Source organism: Plectropomus leopardus, chromosome 10, assembly GCF_026936395.1.
Source record: "Plectropomus leopardus strain MGB_pleo_1.0 chromosome 10, ASM2693639v1, whole genome shotgun sequence".
Taxonomy (NCBI): Eukaryota; Metazoa; Chordata; class Actinopteri; order Perciformes; family Serranidae; genus Plectropomus; species Plectropomus leopardus.
In genome coordinates this window covers 11,306,575-11,324,777 of record NC_142185.1, presented here as the reverse complement: position 1 = coordinate 11,324,777, position 18,203 = coordinate 11,306,575, and the positions used below count along the sequence as shown (strand labels likewise).

Below are 18,203 nucleotides of genomic sequence, written 5' to 3'. Positions count from 1 at the left end.
GAAATGAAGTTTTCCTTGAGGTGATGTGTTTCGTTTCCTGCTCACTGAGAAATCTTTTTTGTGTCCTTCACTCTGAGCTGTAAGACTAAACATGCCACTCTAACCACTGTTGTGTCCTTAGCAAATGAATTTTAACCTAACACACAATAGGGCCATCTGCCAAAAAGCATGACTCACCACTCAATGGTCATAATTGACAACAATAATAATGGAGAAATGTGGGGCATAAAAAACAGTCGGGGCTTTTGAACTGCTAACACTCCGTCAATGTATGATGAAGTTTGCAGCAGTTTACAGGAACTTGTTATGATAAGGATTTATAATCCTAAGGTGCACCAGTAACCTTTACTGGTATCAGTTGTTCACTTTCCAGGTTAATTAAATGTTTGTTCAGTTGTCAAAGTGATGAGGTAGAAAGAGGGAGCTGCAGGTTATAGTTTGTTCAAGTTTATGATTACCTAAATTGTTTCAGAGTTTTTAAAACTGTCATATTAGATCAAGGGAGGCTTTTTTCTGTTAACTGGATGTAACTCCAGATACTGTGCATGGTCACTTTTAATAGTCAGAGGGGAGTTTGCAGGTTTTTATAAGGTGACATCATTGTGGATGTAGTTCTCAGATCAAATTTTATTCCTGCTCCAGATCTGATACTATATCTGAATTCCACAAACCCTCTGTGGTCAAGTGAAGTGTGTATAAGCATGCTGTAAGCTCTCCTTATTAGTATAAATTGGTACGATCATCCTCTTGAAAGCTACAGTAGGTAACTTTGATTTTGTTTGTTTTTTTTAAATTAGTCTTGCTCCTTGAAAGTCAGAGATTTGAATCATCAGTCAGAGACCTCAGTCGAAGAAGATTGCTTGCAGTGGCTTTATTGGCGTTTTTTTGGGGGGGGGGGCGGCAAAACTTGGTAAATATCACCATGCTTATGAATGTTTGCAGAGTAGAAAGAAAGCAGTAGCAAGAGTAGTGGTTTCAGAAGAACTGCAGAAAAAAAACAAGAAACAAGCTGAGAAATGTAATTAGTTCAGAAATTTAACAGATATGGAAAACTTCCACTTTCCCATTTCACAGTCCAAAAAAAGGCATTTCACTTAGAGCATATAATATTAGGCGCCTCTATGACTCCACATGTTGACAATGGCTAATTGTTTTTTCTCCTGCTGCTGCTCACACAGGACAATAGCTTTGAGCAGTTTATCATCAACTACTGCAACGAGAAGTTGCAGCAGATCTTCATCGAGCTGACTCTGCGTGAAGAGCAGGAGGAGTACGTCAGAGAGGTTCGTTCACACGTACAGCACACACATAATCTATGCATAAACTGTTAGCAGACACTTGAATCAAGTCTGTAGCCTTGCAACAATCCCTCACCTGCATCTGTACATCTACATCACTCAACATGTCGGCACTTAATATGTTGTGCTGACAGACCATCTTTGTAAGCCCCTGCAGCATGATCCCAACCTGGTCATGTCACTCATCTGTTCAGCCTCTTGTGCTAATTAGGCTAAATCTGCATTCTTGCCCATGACCCAAATGCATTTCTACTTCATTTATATCCTCTATCCCGTCTCTATCGTCCATCACACTCTGAGTTTATTCTCTGTCCGTCTTCCCTCTGTCGAGTCTCGGGGACGGAAGTGATCCCTCACTCCAGCGAGAGTAAACACTCCCCGTTGTGGGCCTTTAAGCTCTGTTTGTTTTCAGAGCTCTATGTATGTGCAGCAGTGACCCCCTCCCCTTACACCCTTTCCCCACTAACACCAGCACCAACGATATTCCTCTCCTGGCCTCTGTCCAGTATACTGCATGGGAAAATACCACAGTGCCGGAGAAAGGAGGGAGGACCACCAATCAGGAATTTGGCCAGTCACCCGTCAGTTTAAGCCACACCTTCTTTGTGCTCTCCCCTTGAAATATCTGTCACATTGCTTCCATCATCTGAAGCTATGTTCTCAGCCGATTAGAAACTGTGAATGAGATGGCGGCGAAGCAGATTTTAAAAAGGGCAGTGTCCTTTTTTAAAGGGTGATATGAACAGTGTATTCCCTTCTCTCTGCAAGAAAGGCTTCGTGAGAGAGGGCCATAACATAACAGCAAATCCAACATGGACAAATATTTCTATGAAGACTGATGTACCAACATATGGACTGTTTAAGTAATCCCTAAAAACTGCACTGAAGTATAAGATCAAAGAATGCTTAAATTAAGAGTGTTACTTTTAAAGGGGCCAAGCCCATTTTGTGTTTCCAAGACATTTGTTCTCATTATCCCCAACTTCCCTGTGTAAATGTTAAGTGCCAGTGATATTAATGTGTCTAGACTCAGAGTAACCTCAGTTTATAAGAATTTAAAACATATGAGGTTTTAGATTAGAGTTAGAGACATGCTTGGGTTTCATACATTGCCGCATTCTCCAGTGATTCAGCCCAGAATTTACAGACTGTGGACCAAGCAGTTTTAGTGCCACCACACTGGCAATAGCCATGGCTGGAAGGATTATTATTCGGAATGTGATATCTCAAGAACACCTTGGGGGAATTTCTTTAAATTTGGCACAAACATCTACTTGAAATCTGTTATGAACTGATAAGATTCTGGCAGTTGCAGGTCAAAGGTAAAGGTCACTGTGACCCTGTCTGTCTCATCCTCAGGAACACAATATCTCAAGAACACCTTGAGAGAATTTCTTCATATTTGGCACAAATATCCACTTGGACTCAACAATGAACTGATTCGATTTTAATGCTTATAGTTCAAAGGTCAAGGTTTTCGTGATCTTGTTCGTCTCTTTTCTTTTGTGAACACAAGAACACCGTAAAGTTTTTCAAATTGGCACAAACGTTCTCTTGGACTCAAGGATGAACTGATTTGATTTGGGTGATTAAAGGCCAAGATCAGTTTCATCTTGCATCGTTGTCATTGCGACTGTAATATAACAAAAAGTGAGTCTGAGTCTTCCTCATCGTTATTGCAAAATAAAGTGTGTGTGTGTGTGTGTGTGTGTGTGTGTGTGTGTGTGTGAGAGAGAGAGAGAGAGAGAGAGAGAGAGAGAGAGAGAGAGAGAGAGAGAGAGAGAGGTATTGTTGTGGTTTAAATGACAAGTTTCCCAAACCTTATGAATAGAAAAAGGGATCCAAATACAAGAATTGTTTTGTCTCTTTTTCCAGTCTTCAAGACTTAAGATTTGATTTTTAAAAATTGAGCAAGACATGTTTTTGCCTGGAGGAGATCATGTCAGTGTACCATAAGAAAGGATGTCCTAAACTGAGAGGAACCAGCATCAGCCTTGTTCAGCATCACACTTTCATAAATTGTTGAAGGTTTAATAAAATTCAAAAGTAGGAACGCTGCTTTGTTGCCACACCCAGTACTGTGAGCTCTGTCTGCTAAACTTTGCAGAATCTCAGGAGCTCTATTTTGAGGGCTATTGTTGTCAATGGTGAGGATTAGATGGCTGTCCTTCAGATACTTGACCAAGTACTCATTGTTGTGTTGAAATACAAGCAGGTTCAGTTTATTTCAGCAACCACTCAATTCTGTGAGTTTTGCTGATACGGGAAAGACATCTTTGTTAGCTAAAGATGGAGAGGCCATTGTTTCTTTGACCATCATGTCTTTTGTTACAGGGCATCGAGTGGACCAACATCGAATATTTCAACAACGCTATCATCTGCGACCTCATTGAGAATGTAAGTCTACCAGTTATCAGAGACCACGTAAACCAGATAACAAATATTATTAAATAGAACTCTGAGTGTTAAACACTTAATAATTTATAATTTACACCAGCTTTTTTATGTCTACCTACCTTGCTATGTCCAGCACCAGAATGGCATCTTGGCCATGTTGGACGAGGAGTGCCTGAGGCCGGGGACAGTCACCGATGAGACCTTCCTGGACAAATTAAACACCATTTGTGCTGATCACCAGCACTTTGAGAGTCGCCTCAGCAAGAATTCAAAGTTCCTCACTGACCACAGCCTGCCACACAATTGCTTCCGTATCCAGCACTATGCTGGCAAGGTACTGGACATGAAACTGTGTACAGAATAAGTTTCAGAAAAATGCAGAAAATACATGTCAGTAATTTGAGTTTTTCTTCTTTAAGGTGCTGTACCGTTCTGAGGGCTTTGTAGACAAGAACAATGACCTGTTATACAGGGACCTGTCACAGGCCATGTACAAGGCCAACCACAGCCTCATCAAACAGCTTTTCCCTGAGGGCAACCCCGCCAAAGTCAACCTGAAGAGACCGCCGACTGCTGGATTCCAGTTCAAAGCATCAGTGGGGACGCTGATGAAGAACCTGCAGACCAAGAACCCAAACTACATCCGGTAAAGTCCTGCCTCTTAAATGGAGTATATCTTAGTTATCACCAGTCAGTCCAGGATATTATGAGTTTGTGTGTGGAATTTTCAGTCAACATTTTTATGCCTTCATGACTGCAATAGCCATGGCCAGAGGCATTATATTTTAGGGTTGTCCTACCAAAGCTCATGAACTCAATAGAATGCCTTGAGGGATTTTCCTCAACTTTTGCAATGTGCACTTGGACTTAACAATGAACTGATTACATTACAGTGGTCAAAAGTCAAGGTCACTTTGACCTTTCATCCGTCTCATTCTCGCTGTGGTATCTCAAGAAGAACTTGACAGAGTCTTTCCAAATTTGGCACAAACATTCACTTGGAATCTGCGATGAACTGATGAGAGACAGCAATTCTAGTTACTGACTAAAATGAACACTGCTATGATATTTTTCGTTGAAATACTGACTTGAAGTCCTGCTGCTTAAGAAAAATTATAAATTCAGGAATACTTGCCTATATTTTGACAATGTGTCTGTTTTCTGGTAAATTGTTTTCAATAGACAAGTAGTGTTGTGTTGAGCAATCTGTGTATCCCTGGTGTGAACATCCTCTTTCTTTGCTTCCCAGGTGCATCAAGCCTAATGACAAGAAAGCAGCTCACATCTTCACCGAGTCTCTGGTCTGCCATCAAGTGCGCTACCTGGGCCTGATGGAGAATGTCCGTGTGAGAAGAGCGGGCTACGCTTTCCGCCAGGCCTACGAGCCATGCCTGGAACGTTACAAAATGCTCTGCAAACGAACCTGGCCCCATTGGAGAGGGCCTGCCAGGTAATTGTTGTGTTTATTCTGAAGCAGTGACTAACTATGGGGTAGAGACGGAAGTAAAGAAAGGGGTCTCGTCACTGGAAGGTTGCCAAAACAAACATCCCCCTAGGTCTTTGTGAGGAAATGTGAGCATGGAAACTGAAAAGTGCTCATAGGTATCTTTAACTAAGGCACTGAACCTCAGACTGCTCCCTGTGGAATAACTGTGACCAGCACTAATAGACTGGAGTTCCAGTGGTCGCCTCCCAGGTGTGACTCTGTTAGGTGTGTGAATGTGAAGCAGGTTATTACTGGAAAAGGGCTCAAATGGCTTTCCCTGGGTAATAAAGGGTTTAGAGGGGGGAAATAATCAGCTGAACTTGATAACACTTTACCCAACATACTGACATAAAATCTTTAAAGTTGAGCTGAAATTAATCAGATATTAATCTGATCACGATTTTGGCTTCACACAAATAAATGAACTCGATAGACTATGAAACTGACGTTTAAAATGTGCTCACAAAAAAATTCTGCTATATATTAAATCAAGTGCTTCATAAACCCATGGCGGCCTTCATGTGTGCAGTAGCAGCCTGTGAAAAACTTGTGTGTGAATGTTGCAGCTGCAGTCCAGAATAGAACAGTAATCTACAACAGAGATCAGACAGAAAACACAAAATTCAAATGTGTTGAACAGAAGATGAAGAGCTAGTCCCTCTATGTGGATCAGTTATTGTTGGGAAGTATTTTGGATTGAGGCTGCATGAGACTTGTGTGTCCGTGCAGCAAAGCAACTCAACTAACTTGTTCAACCTCCTGAAAAAACACCATAAACTGCAGTATGATGCATATCTGAAGGGTACTCCACTAATTGCCTCACTGAAAGCAGGGCTCTGTTTGTTTAAATGTGAGAGTACAGTTAAATATTTTGTTAATAAAATCATTGAATAATCGTGATATATATAATGTTGATCTCAGTATTGATCAAAATAATCTTGATTATTGTGCAGCCCTGCTTTAAAGATGTAAGTGTAGTAGTAGTAGTAGTAGTAGTAGTAGTAGTAGTAGTAGTAGTAGTAGTAGTAGTAATGATAGTCATAGTCTACATGAAACTTTTAGGAAAAGGCTTTTTCGTTATGTTTTTATATGAAAAAAAGTGTTTTCTTGTGACTGTTATCCAACGTAATTATGACATACAGTATCCAGTTTACCTCAGAAACTAGCAGCAGTCTTGTCACATGCCAACTGTTCCCTCTTCAGCAGAAACCATTCCCCCTCTGAACCCCAACATGTTGAGACATTTCAGCCTTATCTGTCTCCTCTGTTCCATATCAGCCAGACTTGCGTGCTTCATCCTCTGTGCTGGTAAAAGCACTGATTCCTATCTGCTCCACCACACATTGGTATCTTCTTGTTCAGCTATCCCTCAGTGCTTTGTGTGGTTTTCCTTTTTTTTGCTTCCACATGTTTCTCTACATTTGTTTCTTCTTTTAGTCATTCTTGCTTTCTGTTTCTCAAACTCTTCAGTGCACTTCTCTCTCATGTCCAAAATCTTCTCACTACTTCTATCCAGTTGCTCTTACATTGTTTATGACCACTTAAAGTGTCAAGTATGCTCTGGATGACCCATGTGACCCCTCTGGCTTCCCACAGGGAAGGAGTGGAGGTGCTGATGGATGACCTCCAAGTCCCGCCCGAGGAGTTCTCCTATGGCCGCTCCAAGATTTTCATCAGGAACCCAAGAACGGTAGAAAACAGATAAAGTGGCCCTACTCCCTTTAAATGTGTTTTCTAGCCAGGTTTGACATCTGTGTACTCCCATAGATCAAGCTGTGTTTGAATGTCTAATGGTTGAATCCAGTGTGCTCAGCTGCCCTGTTTTCTCACAGTAAGATGTTTGTAAAGCAGGGGTGGGCCGCACTCGGAGCCCCCACTTCAGCAATTAGCATGCAACCACCACTCTTAAAACACATGGTTTCACTTAGCCACCCCATCTAACATGGGAAATGAGCGTCTTTACTCAGCGCTTGTAGGTTCTTCAAGTGCTTAAGCCTGCAGCATTTGAATGGACTTTTTCCCCAGCAACAAAGCTTGGAATAACATGATCTCATAGTGGGGAATTTTTTTCTTCTGTAATTGCTTTTTCTATCTGATCAACTTATCAGCCTTAGGTATCTGCAGCTGCGAAACATAAGAGTCCAGATGAGTGGATTGTAATCCACTTTTCTAGACAATATTTCTTTTGGCTGTTAATCCAGTGCAGCCATGCCTTTTTAGTTTAGTTGATAACAAGGATTGGAGAATTTTTTGTAAGAACACATAGAAAAAGATGTGGTATCTTTTGTTTCATTAGACAAAATGCTGAGTAATTTGCATTTAAAGGGACAGCTTACGCCAAAATCAAAAACACATATTTTCACATTACCTGAATTAATATTTATCAATCAAAATTGTTTTGGTGTGAGTTGCAGAAAATTGGAGATATCGACCGTAGAGATGTCTGCCTTTTCTCTAATTTAATAAAAATAGATGGCACTTGGCTTCTGGTGCTTAAAGTGTTAAAACTACATTTAAAAAGCTAAACAGCAATGTCTCTTTTCAGGAATTATGACGTGGTTACTCAAGACATTCCACAGATGTTGTTATGAGCAGATTCATTTTGGAACTATTTTCCCTCAACTGAACTACACCAACCAACTGTATCACCATGTGGAAGAAAGTGTGCTTCTTCATGCAAATAACAGCGAGGAATGTAAACATTAATGGCATCCTACTCCTCCGAGTAATATTAGTGAGTGGTGCTTGATGAGCTAGCAGTTGTAGATGCATACTTCCTTCTGCATGGTGATAGAGTTGATGTGTGTGGTTCGGTATAGGAAGAAAATAGTTCCTACATGAAACTGCTCACAACAATGTTAAATTATCTTGGATTTCTGGAAAGAGACATTATATTTTTTTGCACTTTGAGCACCACAAGTCAAGTGCCATCTAGTTCCGTTAAATTGGAGAGAAGGCAGACATTTCTATAGCCGATATCTCCAACACACAGCAACTCACACTAATACAGTTTTAAAAATAAACTATTTATCTCATAGAGCTACAGTAGTGTTTCCTTTACCTCTGCTGGGCCTATAATCTTATTGCAGAGGTTTAAAGACACTTTACATGCCAGAATTAAATTCATATTCACTCCACAGCTCTTCTTCTTGGAGGAGAGGAGGAGGCAATGCCTGCAAGACCTGGCCACGCTCATTCAGAAGATCTACCGTGGCTGGAAATGCCGCAGTCACTTCCTGCTGCTGAAACAGAGTCAGATAGTGGTGGCAGCATGGTACCGGCGATATGCGGTAAGAATACTTTTTTGGAGGATGCGCCTCAAACACACAAAGCAAAGTAAACAGATGGACAGATGGCTTTAAAGTGTAGTTAATTCCCTATGGTTTTTTTCTTTTCACAGCAACAAAAGAAATACCAGAAGATCAAGAGCGCCACCACTGTGGTGCAGTCCTACACCAGAGGATGGCAGGTGTGCACCATCCTGTGAATTCACACTGTTTTAGAATGAAATGTAGCATGCAAAAATTATGCCGAAAAAAAACATGCTAAAATGCTGTGTATTATTATTTAATCAGGCCCGCAAACTCCTGAGAGAGCTGAAATATCAGAAGAGATGTGAAGAGGCAGTGACCACCATTGCAGCCTTCTGGCATGGCACCCAGGTACTGACACATGAAAGTGCAGAGGGATATCAGAGAGTGAGGTTTTTACCTCAACTCAGCGTCACCCTGGGTTTGATACAGGCCTTTTTAAAATTTATTTTGGGGTAAAAAGCTGCTCTTGATGTCGTAACAGTATCGCCTTAAACACTTGATTTTCCATCCTAAGCAGCGATTCTGCCTAATTGCCCAACAGTATTACCAAAAAATCCGTTCTTTAACAAAACTATCCTTGATGTTATTGCTGCTGTTTCTCTTTTGATCCTGCTTCCTTTGCTGATCACACAACTGCTACTTCTTTTTTTCCTCCCATCCCACTACTTCTCCTATTTCACTTTTCTTTCTTGGTTCTTTTTCCTCCTCATAACCTGTCTTACCTTACGCCCACCGCGTCCCACCAGGCTCGGATGGAGCTGAGACGTCTAAAACAAGAAGCGCGGAATAAACACGCTGTGACAGTAATTTGGGCATACTGGCAGGGAACCAAGGTATTTCCATCCAGCCGTAGTGTGTCTTCTGTCCCAGCTGTCTTGTTGTCCCTGTTCACCATGTCCCGTTCCATCCCATTCCCACGATGAAAAAGCCTAATAGAGTAGCAGGTTCTCTGAGTGAACCTGGTCCTTCCATTACCCACTGCCGTTTTTAATGTGCCTTATTGTTGTTCGTCCTGTTTTTTGTTTTGTATGTCTTTTGGCCCAACAACAAAATTTATATCAAAGAATTAGTGGTGATGAAGGCTGACTGTTGCGTCACCTCTAGATGTATTGTCTTAGCCAAAACGTTGCGCTTGAACACACCACAAAGACTACAGCTTACAGCCAACTAGTATGTACTTTCTGCAACTGCATGAGAGAAAATAACTCTCCAAACCAGTAGGTGGTGGTAATCCTAATTATCATTAAAAGGGAAACTAGAAGAACCACAAGACGGATTCAACATGTCCAGTTGGCATGGAAGATGGTGGAGTGTGTTGGTGAGTGAAATAAAGCAGATTGGCTATTCAGATCAGTGCACAAGAGGAGAAACTGAAGTGAGGAAAGCAAGCAAACGGCTAAAGTCAAAAGGGCATGCAATCAAAGCAAGCGTTCTATATTAGGTAAGACTGTTTTTAGGCATTTTACTTTCGGGTTTCCGTCCATCTGTCCCATTTTCGCAAACACAATTTCTCATAAACTTCCCTTAAGCACCGAGAGAATTTGCCGTAACCGTTCACTTGGACTCAATGATGAACTGATTAGATTTTGGTAGCCAGAGGTCAAAGATCAAGGTCACTGTGACCTTGTGTCCATTGCTTTCTCATGAACCCAATATCTCAAGAAGGCTTTCAACGGAGTTCCGTCAAATTGGCACAAACATCCGCTTGGACTCAAAAATCAACTGATCAGATTTTGGTGGTCACAGGTCACTGTGTCCTCCCACAATATATTTTTGCCCATAACTCAAGAAGTCATTCACTAATTATGACATCATTTCACACACATTTCTAAAGGCACAAAAAGATGAACTGTTGACATTTTATATCCAAAAGGTCAAAGGTCAACCTCATTGTAACATCATAATGTTCTGAATAAAAAACACTTTTCTGGCAATTATTCTACATCTTAACTCTTCAGTTCAGGAGACATTTGGTCGGTTACTGAATTGGTAACATAATTTTGGTTGCCCACCCACAAATTGTGCTAATTGTATAGATCTTCTGTGCTGCCAGATAGAAGATTTGTGTTAAGCATTTCCATTTCCATAGACATGGATGTAAACCGTAGGTGCAACTTGACTGTTAGAGGATGCATACAACTACAAGGCAGTAATTCTAGTTTTAGCCATTGAGCTCTTTAGCAGAAATTGTGCATAATTGTTTGTGTTATTGTTTTCCAGCCCATGTCTCTAAGGTAGACGCAGAACGCTGTGTGAATTGGCCCTTGGTTGTTGTCTTTGTGGAGTTATGTACAAGTTTGTTGGCTAAGACACAGGCGATGCAAGACGACGCAACAGTCGGACGTCGTCGCCACTAGTTCTATGATGTCGGTCCATTGTGTCAGAAACATTACATGCAGGATGTTTTATATGTTTTTGTTGTTGCATTTTTGTGATAGTGTTACAAACCAAAGCTAGATTTTCTACGCACATGGAACCCAACTCAGATCCTTTAACACAGCTCACGTGTTTTACATTTGCACGTCTTTGATTTGGTTTCTGTCCAAAGTGGTGTTTAAATTGTGTCCCTCCTCTTCTGTAATCTAATTAGTTCAGCCGTGCAGTGCCAACCACACAGATGACTTTCACTGTTATTTACTCTAGCTCATGCTGAGATGCCTCTTTTTAATATACTGATATGCTGACAGCAAAATAAGCATGGAATTATGTCAGTGTGATGGCACATATGTTGCTGCTTTATAAAACCTCTGTGGCTGTGTGTAATCAAAGCCACTGTGCTGACTTTGTAGTCTGTTAAGTAAATGCTGATAAGATGTTATACATGCAGTGTTATCATTTGAGGTATCATTTGTTAATCAATATTTTTTTCAAGGTTTTACCGCCTGCTGATGACTTTCAACTCTGTCTTGTTATAGATGCTGTTAAAGAATAATCTGTGTTGTATGTGGACTTTGTTCTTTGTAAACATAGGCATGTTTTATGAAGCTTAAGTTAGTGTAATAATAATCCAGACCCCCCCCCACTGCTGACATATTTTATTACTTTCCTCCAAAGAATGACAGAGAACGCGAGTACCACTGAAAGTTGCTCGCATGTCAGTGTTAACCGCCCCGTTTATCCTGTCTCTTGACATCCTTTGTTGTCCTCCGTCATTGTGTCCTCGTACAATGCTTTCTGCACACCTACTCAGTACCTCTCTCTGGGACAATTAAATTTTGATTGTCACTGAAATTAACCTCCCCCGCAACTGCCACCGCTTTTCATCAGGCCCGGAGAGAGCTGCGTCAGCTGAAGGAGGAGGCGAGGAATAAACATGCCGTATCGGTCATTTGGGCCGGCTGGCAGGGCACCAAGGTATTTGGGAAGCCTGTTGACTTGACTTGCCGTGACTTGCCGCCTCCATCGACACCCCCTCCTCCTCCTCCTCCCATCCCATCCACTCCCGAAAAAAAAAGCATACCCATCATTCTGCTCAACCCATTCTAAACATTTAATGTATGATGTTTATTGTGCACCCTCTCACATACACATTTGTCCAAGTGATGCTGAAGTGAAATGAGGAGTTTGACTAATGGGACCAAAAGTGTCATTTTTACACTTTTCAGCTCAATCTGACAGGTGATATGGTAATTTCACTAATGTAAGTACATGTTAGTGGTTACATGGGCAACCCCACTCCAAAGGAATATAACGGTCACACACACATTAGGTCATGTTTAGGGTGTTTTTTTTTTTAGCTTCTTCCTCCAAGGTCCATGCCACATCAGTGCATGCTGCCTGCCACTCTGCATGACTTCTTCTTTCATGGATAGTTTAAGCATGTTTGTCTTCTTTAGATAGAACTGTTTGGATCCTCTGCCGCCTGACTTGTGACTTTTGCTCTCCTCTCAAAGTTCCACTAAAAAGTCTGTTTCCGTTCCAGAATCCCTCCTGATAAATGTGTGCCGAATTTGTTTTGTGGAGTCTGGAGCAGTAGAGCTGTACTTTTACAGTCTCTCCATTGGTTGCACACTGCTGGTGTGCAGTGTGTATGTGTGTGCGTGTATTTGCTGCTGACCTCAGGCAAAACAGTGTCTCTCCCTCTTCTTCCTCTCATCTTCTCTTGCTTCATTTGTTCTTGCTCTCTGTCTCTTTCCCGCCCACCCTCCTGAACAGGCTCGCAGGGAGCTGAGGAGACTGAAGGAAGAAGCCAGGCGTAAGCATGCTGTCGCTGTGATTTGGGCCTACTGGCAGGGACTCAAGGTACCTACCAGCCCCATGGCACAGCCATCACCAAGTCTGCCACCTACTCATCACCTCTGACCCTCTTCATCCTCCTCAACCATCTGCTGTGTTCACACTTCTACAGGGAGCCAGTCTCTGCCTCGTGCTGTGATCACACTTTATCTATAATGGCATTGTTTTAGACTGTGAGCAGCTTTTGACACATGATCCCAGATTGGAACATGAGTAAACAACAAAGTAGCTCCGCACAGATTACAAGAGCACAAACCATTTTTTTCCTGTTCGGAATAATTTTATCACAGTTGGATACATTTTCCAGAAAATTTTTCTCCCAATACTGAAATCCCAATTCCCTTTGCTGTACAGTCCATGTGGGACAGTTCTTTCAACATTAACCCCTACATCACCTGTGTGGTCCAGAGAAATCTATTTAACACAATAACTGTGATCTCATCTGTTCTTTAACAAAACTATCCTTGATATTATTGTTCCTGTTTCTCCTTTGATCCTGCTTCCTCTGCTGATCTCACAACTGCTACTCCTCTTTTTCCTTCCATCCCACCACTCCTCCTCTTTCACTTTTCTGTCTTGGTTCTTTTTCCTCCTCACAACCTGTCTTACCTAACGCCCATCACGCCCCACCAGGCTCGGACGGAGGTGAGACATCTAAAACAAGAAGCGCGGAATAAACACGCTGTGGCAGTAATTTGGGCATACTGGCAGGGAACCAAGGTATTTCCGCCCAGCCGCAGTGTGTCTCTGTCCTAGCTGTCCTGTCGTCCCTATACAAGGTTGCATCCCATCCCATTCCCAAAGGTCCTTTGAAAGGAACCTGGTCCTTGCGTTACCTACTGGCGTTATTAATGTGCCTTATTGTTGTTCGTCTGTTCCCTGTTTTGTATGTCTTATGGGCCAGACAACACCAAACCAACAACAAAGAATTAGTGGTGATGAAGGCTGACGGTTGCAATGCCTCAAGATGCCTTGTCTTTGCCAAAAAGTTGCGCTTGAACACACCACAGAGACTAAAGCCAGCTAACATGTACTTTCTTTGCCTGCGTCAGAGGAAAAAACTGTCTAAAACAGCAGGCATAATGTGTATTCATCATTTAAAAGGGTGAACCAGAACACCCACAAGATGGATTTAGCATGTCGAACTGGCGTCAGAGTCAGCAGTCCATCAGTGAGTTAAATCACTCTGATTGGCAGATCAGCTCAGTGCCTGAAAAGAGAAACTAAAGTGAGGAAAGTAAACAAACTGCTAAATTCAAAAGGGTGTGAGATTGAAACAAATGTGTTATATTAGGTAAGATTTTTTAAGGCCCTCACACCAGCGATAGCCATGGCCAGAGGAAACATTATGTTTTTGGGATGTCCGTCAATGCCTTCCGTTATCAAAAACGCCTTGAGGAGATGTCCACCTGGACTTAACAATGAACTGATTGCATTTTGGCAGTCATAGGTCAATGCTCAAAGTCACTGTAACCTCGTTTGTCTCATTCTTTTGAATGCAATATCCCAAGAACACCTGAAGGAATTCTTTTCAAATTTTGTACAACCTTTCACTTGGATTCAGTGATGAAATGATTATATTTTAGGTGTTAAAGGTCAAGGTCACTGTGACCTTGTGTCCGTCTCTTTCTCATGAGCACAGAGTTTCAAGAAATCTTTGATGGAGTTTCCTCAAAATTCAGTTTGTGCAGATTTTGTCACATGATCCCAGATTGGAACATGAGTAAACAACATGAAGTAGTTCTGCAAAGATTACAAGAGCATAAACTGATATTCCTGTTTGTAATAATTATATTACAGTTGGACACATTTTCCCCCACATTTTTATCCAATACTGAAATACCAATTGCAGTGCAGTCCTTGCAGGACTTGCACAACTTGCCAGTTCTTCCAACATTGTCCCCTGCATTACCTGTGTGGCCCAGAGAAATCTATTTAACACAATAACTGATCTCATCTGTTCTTTCACAAAGCTATCCTTGATGTTATTACTCCTGTTTCTCTTTTGATTCGGCTTCCTTTGCTGATCACACAACTGCCACTTCTCTTTTTCCTCCCATCTCATCACCACTCCTCCTCACAACCTGTCTTACCTAACGTCCACCACGTCCCACCAGGCTCGGACGGAGCTGAGACGTCTAAAACACGAAGCGCGGAATAAACGCGCTGTGACAGTAATTTGGGCATACTGGCAGGGAGCCAAGGTATTTCCGCCCAGTCGTAGTGTGTCTCTGTCCTACCTGTTCTGTCGTCTTTGTTCACCGTGTACCGTCCCATCCTATTCCCGCAGGTCCTTTAAAAGGAACCTGGTCCTTCCGTTAGCAACTGGACTGATTAATGTGCTTTATTGTTCATCCTGTTTTCCGTTTTGTATTTGTTACGGCCCAGACACACCAAAACAACAACAAAGAACTATGGTGACAAAGGCTGACTGTTGCTTCGCCTCAAGATGTCTTGTCTTTGCCAAAAAGTTGCGTTTGAACACACCACAAAGACAACAGCCAACAGCCAACTTACATGTACTTTCTGTGCCTACATGAGAGGAAAAGGAAGTCTCCAAAACAGCAGGCAATGGTATTCATCGTTAAAAAACAGAAACCTTAACACCCACAGGACGGCAGAGTCCATGCACAACTTGTCTTTCAACATAAACAGCTGCATCACCTGTGTGGCGCAGAGAAATTTATTTAACACAATAACTGATCTTTTCTTAAATGGGTAGCCCACCTGAAGCTAAGTTCACACCAATTGACTTTCAGAGTCATCAGATGGCTGTACTGTTCACACTACACTACTTGCTGTCTCGTATTTGGAGTCTTGAAGTTTTTCTCGCTTTACAAGACTGACTGCTGTCGGGGGGTCACAAACTACAAGATCTTTAACCAGGGAAATCCACAATGAATGTGTTATGCAGGTGCTTACTGGGAAATATCAAAGTCAAAAAGTGCTAATGTGGCATTCTTAGTAAGTTACCAGGTTAATTACTTAAAGAAGCATTGTGTACAATAGTCCACCTTCCACTCTATTTCTCTTTCCCTCCCCCACCCACTCAAACACAAGCCCTTTTCCAACAGACATCATGCTCCATTATGACATCCTTTTTTATACTGCCTTTGCATTTTTAAACAGAACCATACAATGGCAGCATCATGCGGCTCCAGTCTGTGATTTTAGAAAGCACTTTGGCAGTCTGTAAGCAAAAGAGGTGTGATGGGCACAATAGCGCCTCCCTCTAGTGTGACATATAGCCCTTCATAAACAATAACATGGCAGTAACAATTATTTACTGTCTCTGTTATATGGCAACTGACCTTGTCCTCTGTTCGATGGGTAAGGAGCTCCTGAATCTCATTGTTTTCCCTATTTACAGTCTTTTTTGGATGCTGTTCTTCTTTAAGTTAGCAGCTAACTGCTGCTAGCAGCTTTTTAAATACCCCATGGCAGGTCACATACATACAGTAACATGCTGTCAAAAAGTCATACCTGTCAAGCCCATGGTCTTGTCCTGCCAGCTGTACCTTTTGCACGAACCTGGATTAGGTGTTGTAATGGTGTAACAGTGCGATAATCCCGCCTTGACTTCCTTCAGACTTCCACAACTCCAGTGCAACGGAGGTGAATGTCCTTAAGTAGGAAGCAGTTAGCCAAAATGTTACAAGATAGTCTAAAGTTAACTTCCTCCTGTACCTCCATAGTTATATACACTTGAGATAATTATTCAAGGACAGCTGCTATTTTCCTCTTTTTGTTTTTTTAATGCTTCAGATTTGAACCAGCAGATCCTGACTGACATGGCAAAGGCTCCCTGTCTCTCATTCTTATCTGTTCTTTTCTAAATGTCTCCTTCTGTCTGCTTCCTCTGCATCTGTGCAACTAACCACATACAAAGCACATCTTTGTGTACCCAACAGTATTTGTTTTACTTGTTATTTCTTTGTCTTCAGGTGTGTAAAACGTGCATGTCCTGGTTCGTGGTGCTTATCTGTTACGTGTGTCTCTGGTTTTCCCAGAATAACTGTCAACTGACTGGTTATTTGTTGCGGTGTTAATCTTTTCATTGTGTTAATTGATCCTCAAAATGCACAACACACCTGCTCATAACTCAATTTGTGCAATTGAGGTCAGCATGAAGGTCATTTGTCATAACCATCATTGACTTTTCAGTAATTCATTCAGTAATCGTTGTGATTTCTAATTAATTCCAGCAGCTTGGACTTGACTGTCTGTTCCAGGTGTTCATTGTCTGTGACTAACCAAGCGTCTGTTGTTCTGGTGTACCGTTTGTGTATACTGTCATCGTTCTATCAACATTCCTTTTCTCTCCTGCTTCACATCATACTAGGTGGCAAAAGGTGATTGACAGTTTGTTTTTTTCCTTTATTGCTGTAAAAGGTCCGCAGAGAGTACAGAAAATTCTTCAGGGCAAACGCAGGCAAGAAGATCTATGACTTCACCATCCAGAGAATTGTAAGTAGAATTTATACATTTGCTTGCTCAAATAAATGCATAAAAATGTAAGAATTTATTGTATGAGCAAAAGATTTATTTGGTTTGTTTTTCATTAAAGATTTGGCATTAATCTGCATTTATCTGTTTGTCCAGATGCAGAAATACTTCTTGGGCCTGAAGAGCACCATGCCCTCCATGTCACCCATAGACAAGAGCTGGCCTGCCAGGCCTTACCTGTTTCTGGATGGAGTTCACACAGAGCTGAGGAGAATCTTCCACCTCTGGAGGGTCGGTCACAAATAATCAGAGCCCATGCTTCTCCCTGGCCCCTTCATGCACATGTCTTCTGTCATATCATGATTAATACTGTCAGAGTCAATATTCTGTCATGCACACCAGGTTGACAGGCATTTTTATGGATCCCATTACTTTTCTTGGGTAATCCCACCCTGCTGTGTTCTGATTAGCTAATAACCCTAACCCTACTAACCCTAACCCTAATAATGACATCTTTGCTCTAACCCTACCTGCTTCCAATTAGCCAATCACAGCACAGTAGGGTTGGACTTACCAAGAAAAGCAGTGGACTCAACAAACGGGTCATAACACAAACACCTGAGGCAATCATCTTGTCCATTAGTGATGACCTATATGCATAAAATGACATAAGCACTGCATCCCAGGAGCCACAGAAACATACTAGAAAACTGAAAATAGAAACCATTGGATAGGCAATACAGAATATTAATTATTTAATACAATAACCCTTAGTTGAACTGCTGTTGTAATGTATGTGCTTGTGTGTTCAGTGCAAGAAATACAGGAGCCAATTCACAGAGGAGAAGAAGGCAGTTTATGAGGAGAAGCTGGAGGCCAGTGAGATCTTCAAGGATAAAAAGGCCCTCTACCCGAGCAGGTAGCTGAAATTCACTGGGGCAGAGAGCTCTATTGTCCCTCTATTGTTTCTTCTTTCTCTTTGGATCGGCAACCTGCGGCTCTGATGCTGCATGTGACTCCTTATCC

At 41.7% G+C, this 18,203-nt stretch overlaps 1 protein-coding gene across 9 annotated transcripts in view; it reads left to right on the top strand.

Moving 5' to 3' along the window:
• The window catches only part of myo1b (myosin IB), an 85,186-nt gene that overhangs the window by 61,294 nt on the left and 5,689 nt on the right, over positions 1-18,203 (top strand). The window contains exons 14-30 of one of the 9 annotated variants that reach the window (XM_042495220.2): positions 1,179-1,283; positions 3,633-3,695; positions 3,829-4,029; positions 4,115-4,341; positions 4,945-5,145; positions 6,778-6,871; positions 8,322-8,471; positions 8,582-8,650; positions 8,757-8,843; positions 9,242-9,328; positions 11,763-11,849; positions 12,651-12,737; positions 13,365-13,451; positions 14,849-14,935; positions 17,124-17,198; positions 17,334-17,468; positions 17,990-18,096. In XM_042495220.2, coding sequence (XP_042351154.1) covers positions 1,179-1,283; positions 3,633-3,695; positions 3,829-4,029; positions 4,115-4,341; positions 4,945-5,145; positions 6,778-6,871; positions 8,322-8,471; positions 8,582-8,650; positions 8,757-8,843; positions 9,242-9,328; positions 11,763-11,849; positions 12,651-12,737; positions 13,365-13,451; positions 14,849-14,935; positions 17,124-17,198; positions 17,334-17,468; positions 17,990-18,096 — 1,949 coding nt within the window. The remainder of the gene's footprint in view (positions 1-1,178; positions 1,284-3,632; positions 3,696-3,828; positions 4,030-4,114; positions 4,342-4,944; positions 5,146-6,777; positions 6,872-8,321; positions 8,472-8,581; positions 8,651-8,756; positions 8,844-9,241; positions 9,329-11,762; positions 11,850-12,650; positions 12,738-13,364; positions 13,452-14,848; positions 14,936-17,123; positions 17,199-17,333; positions 17,469-17,989; positions 18,097-18,203) is intronic. The other 8 variants (XM_042495223.2, XM_042495221.2, XM_042495225.2 and 5 more) reach the window with 8 other exon arrangements.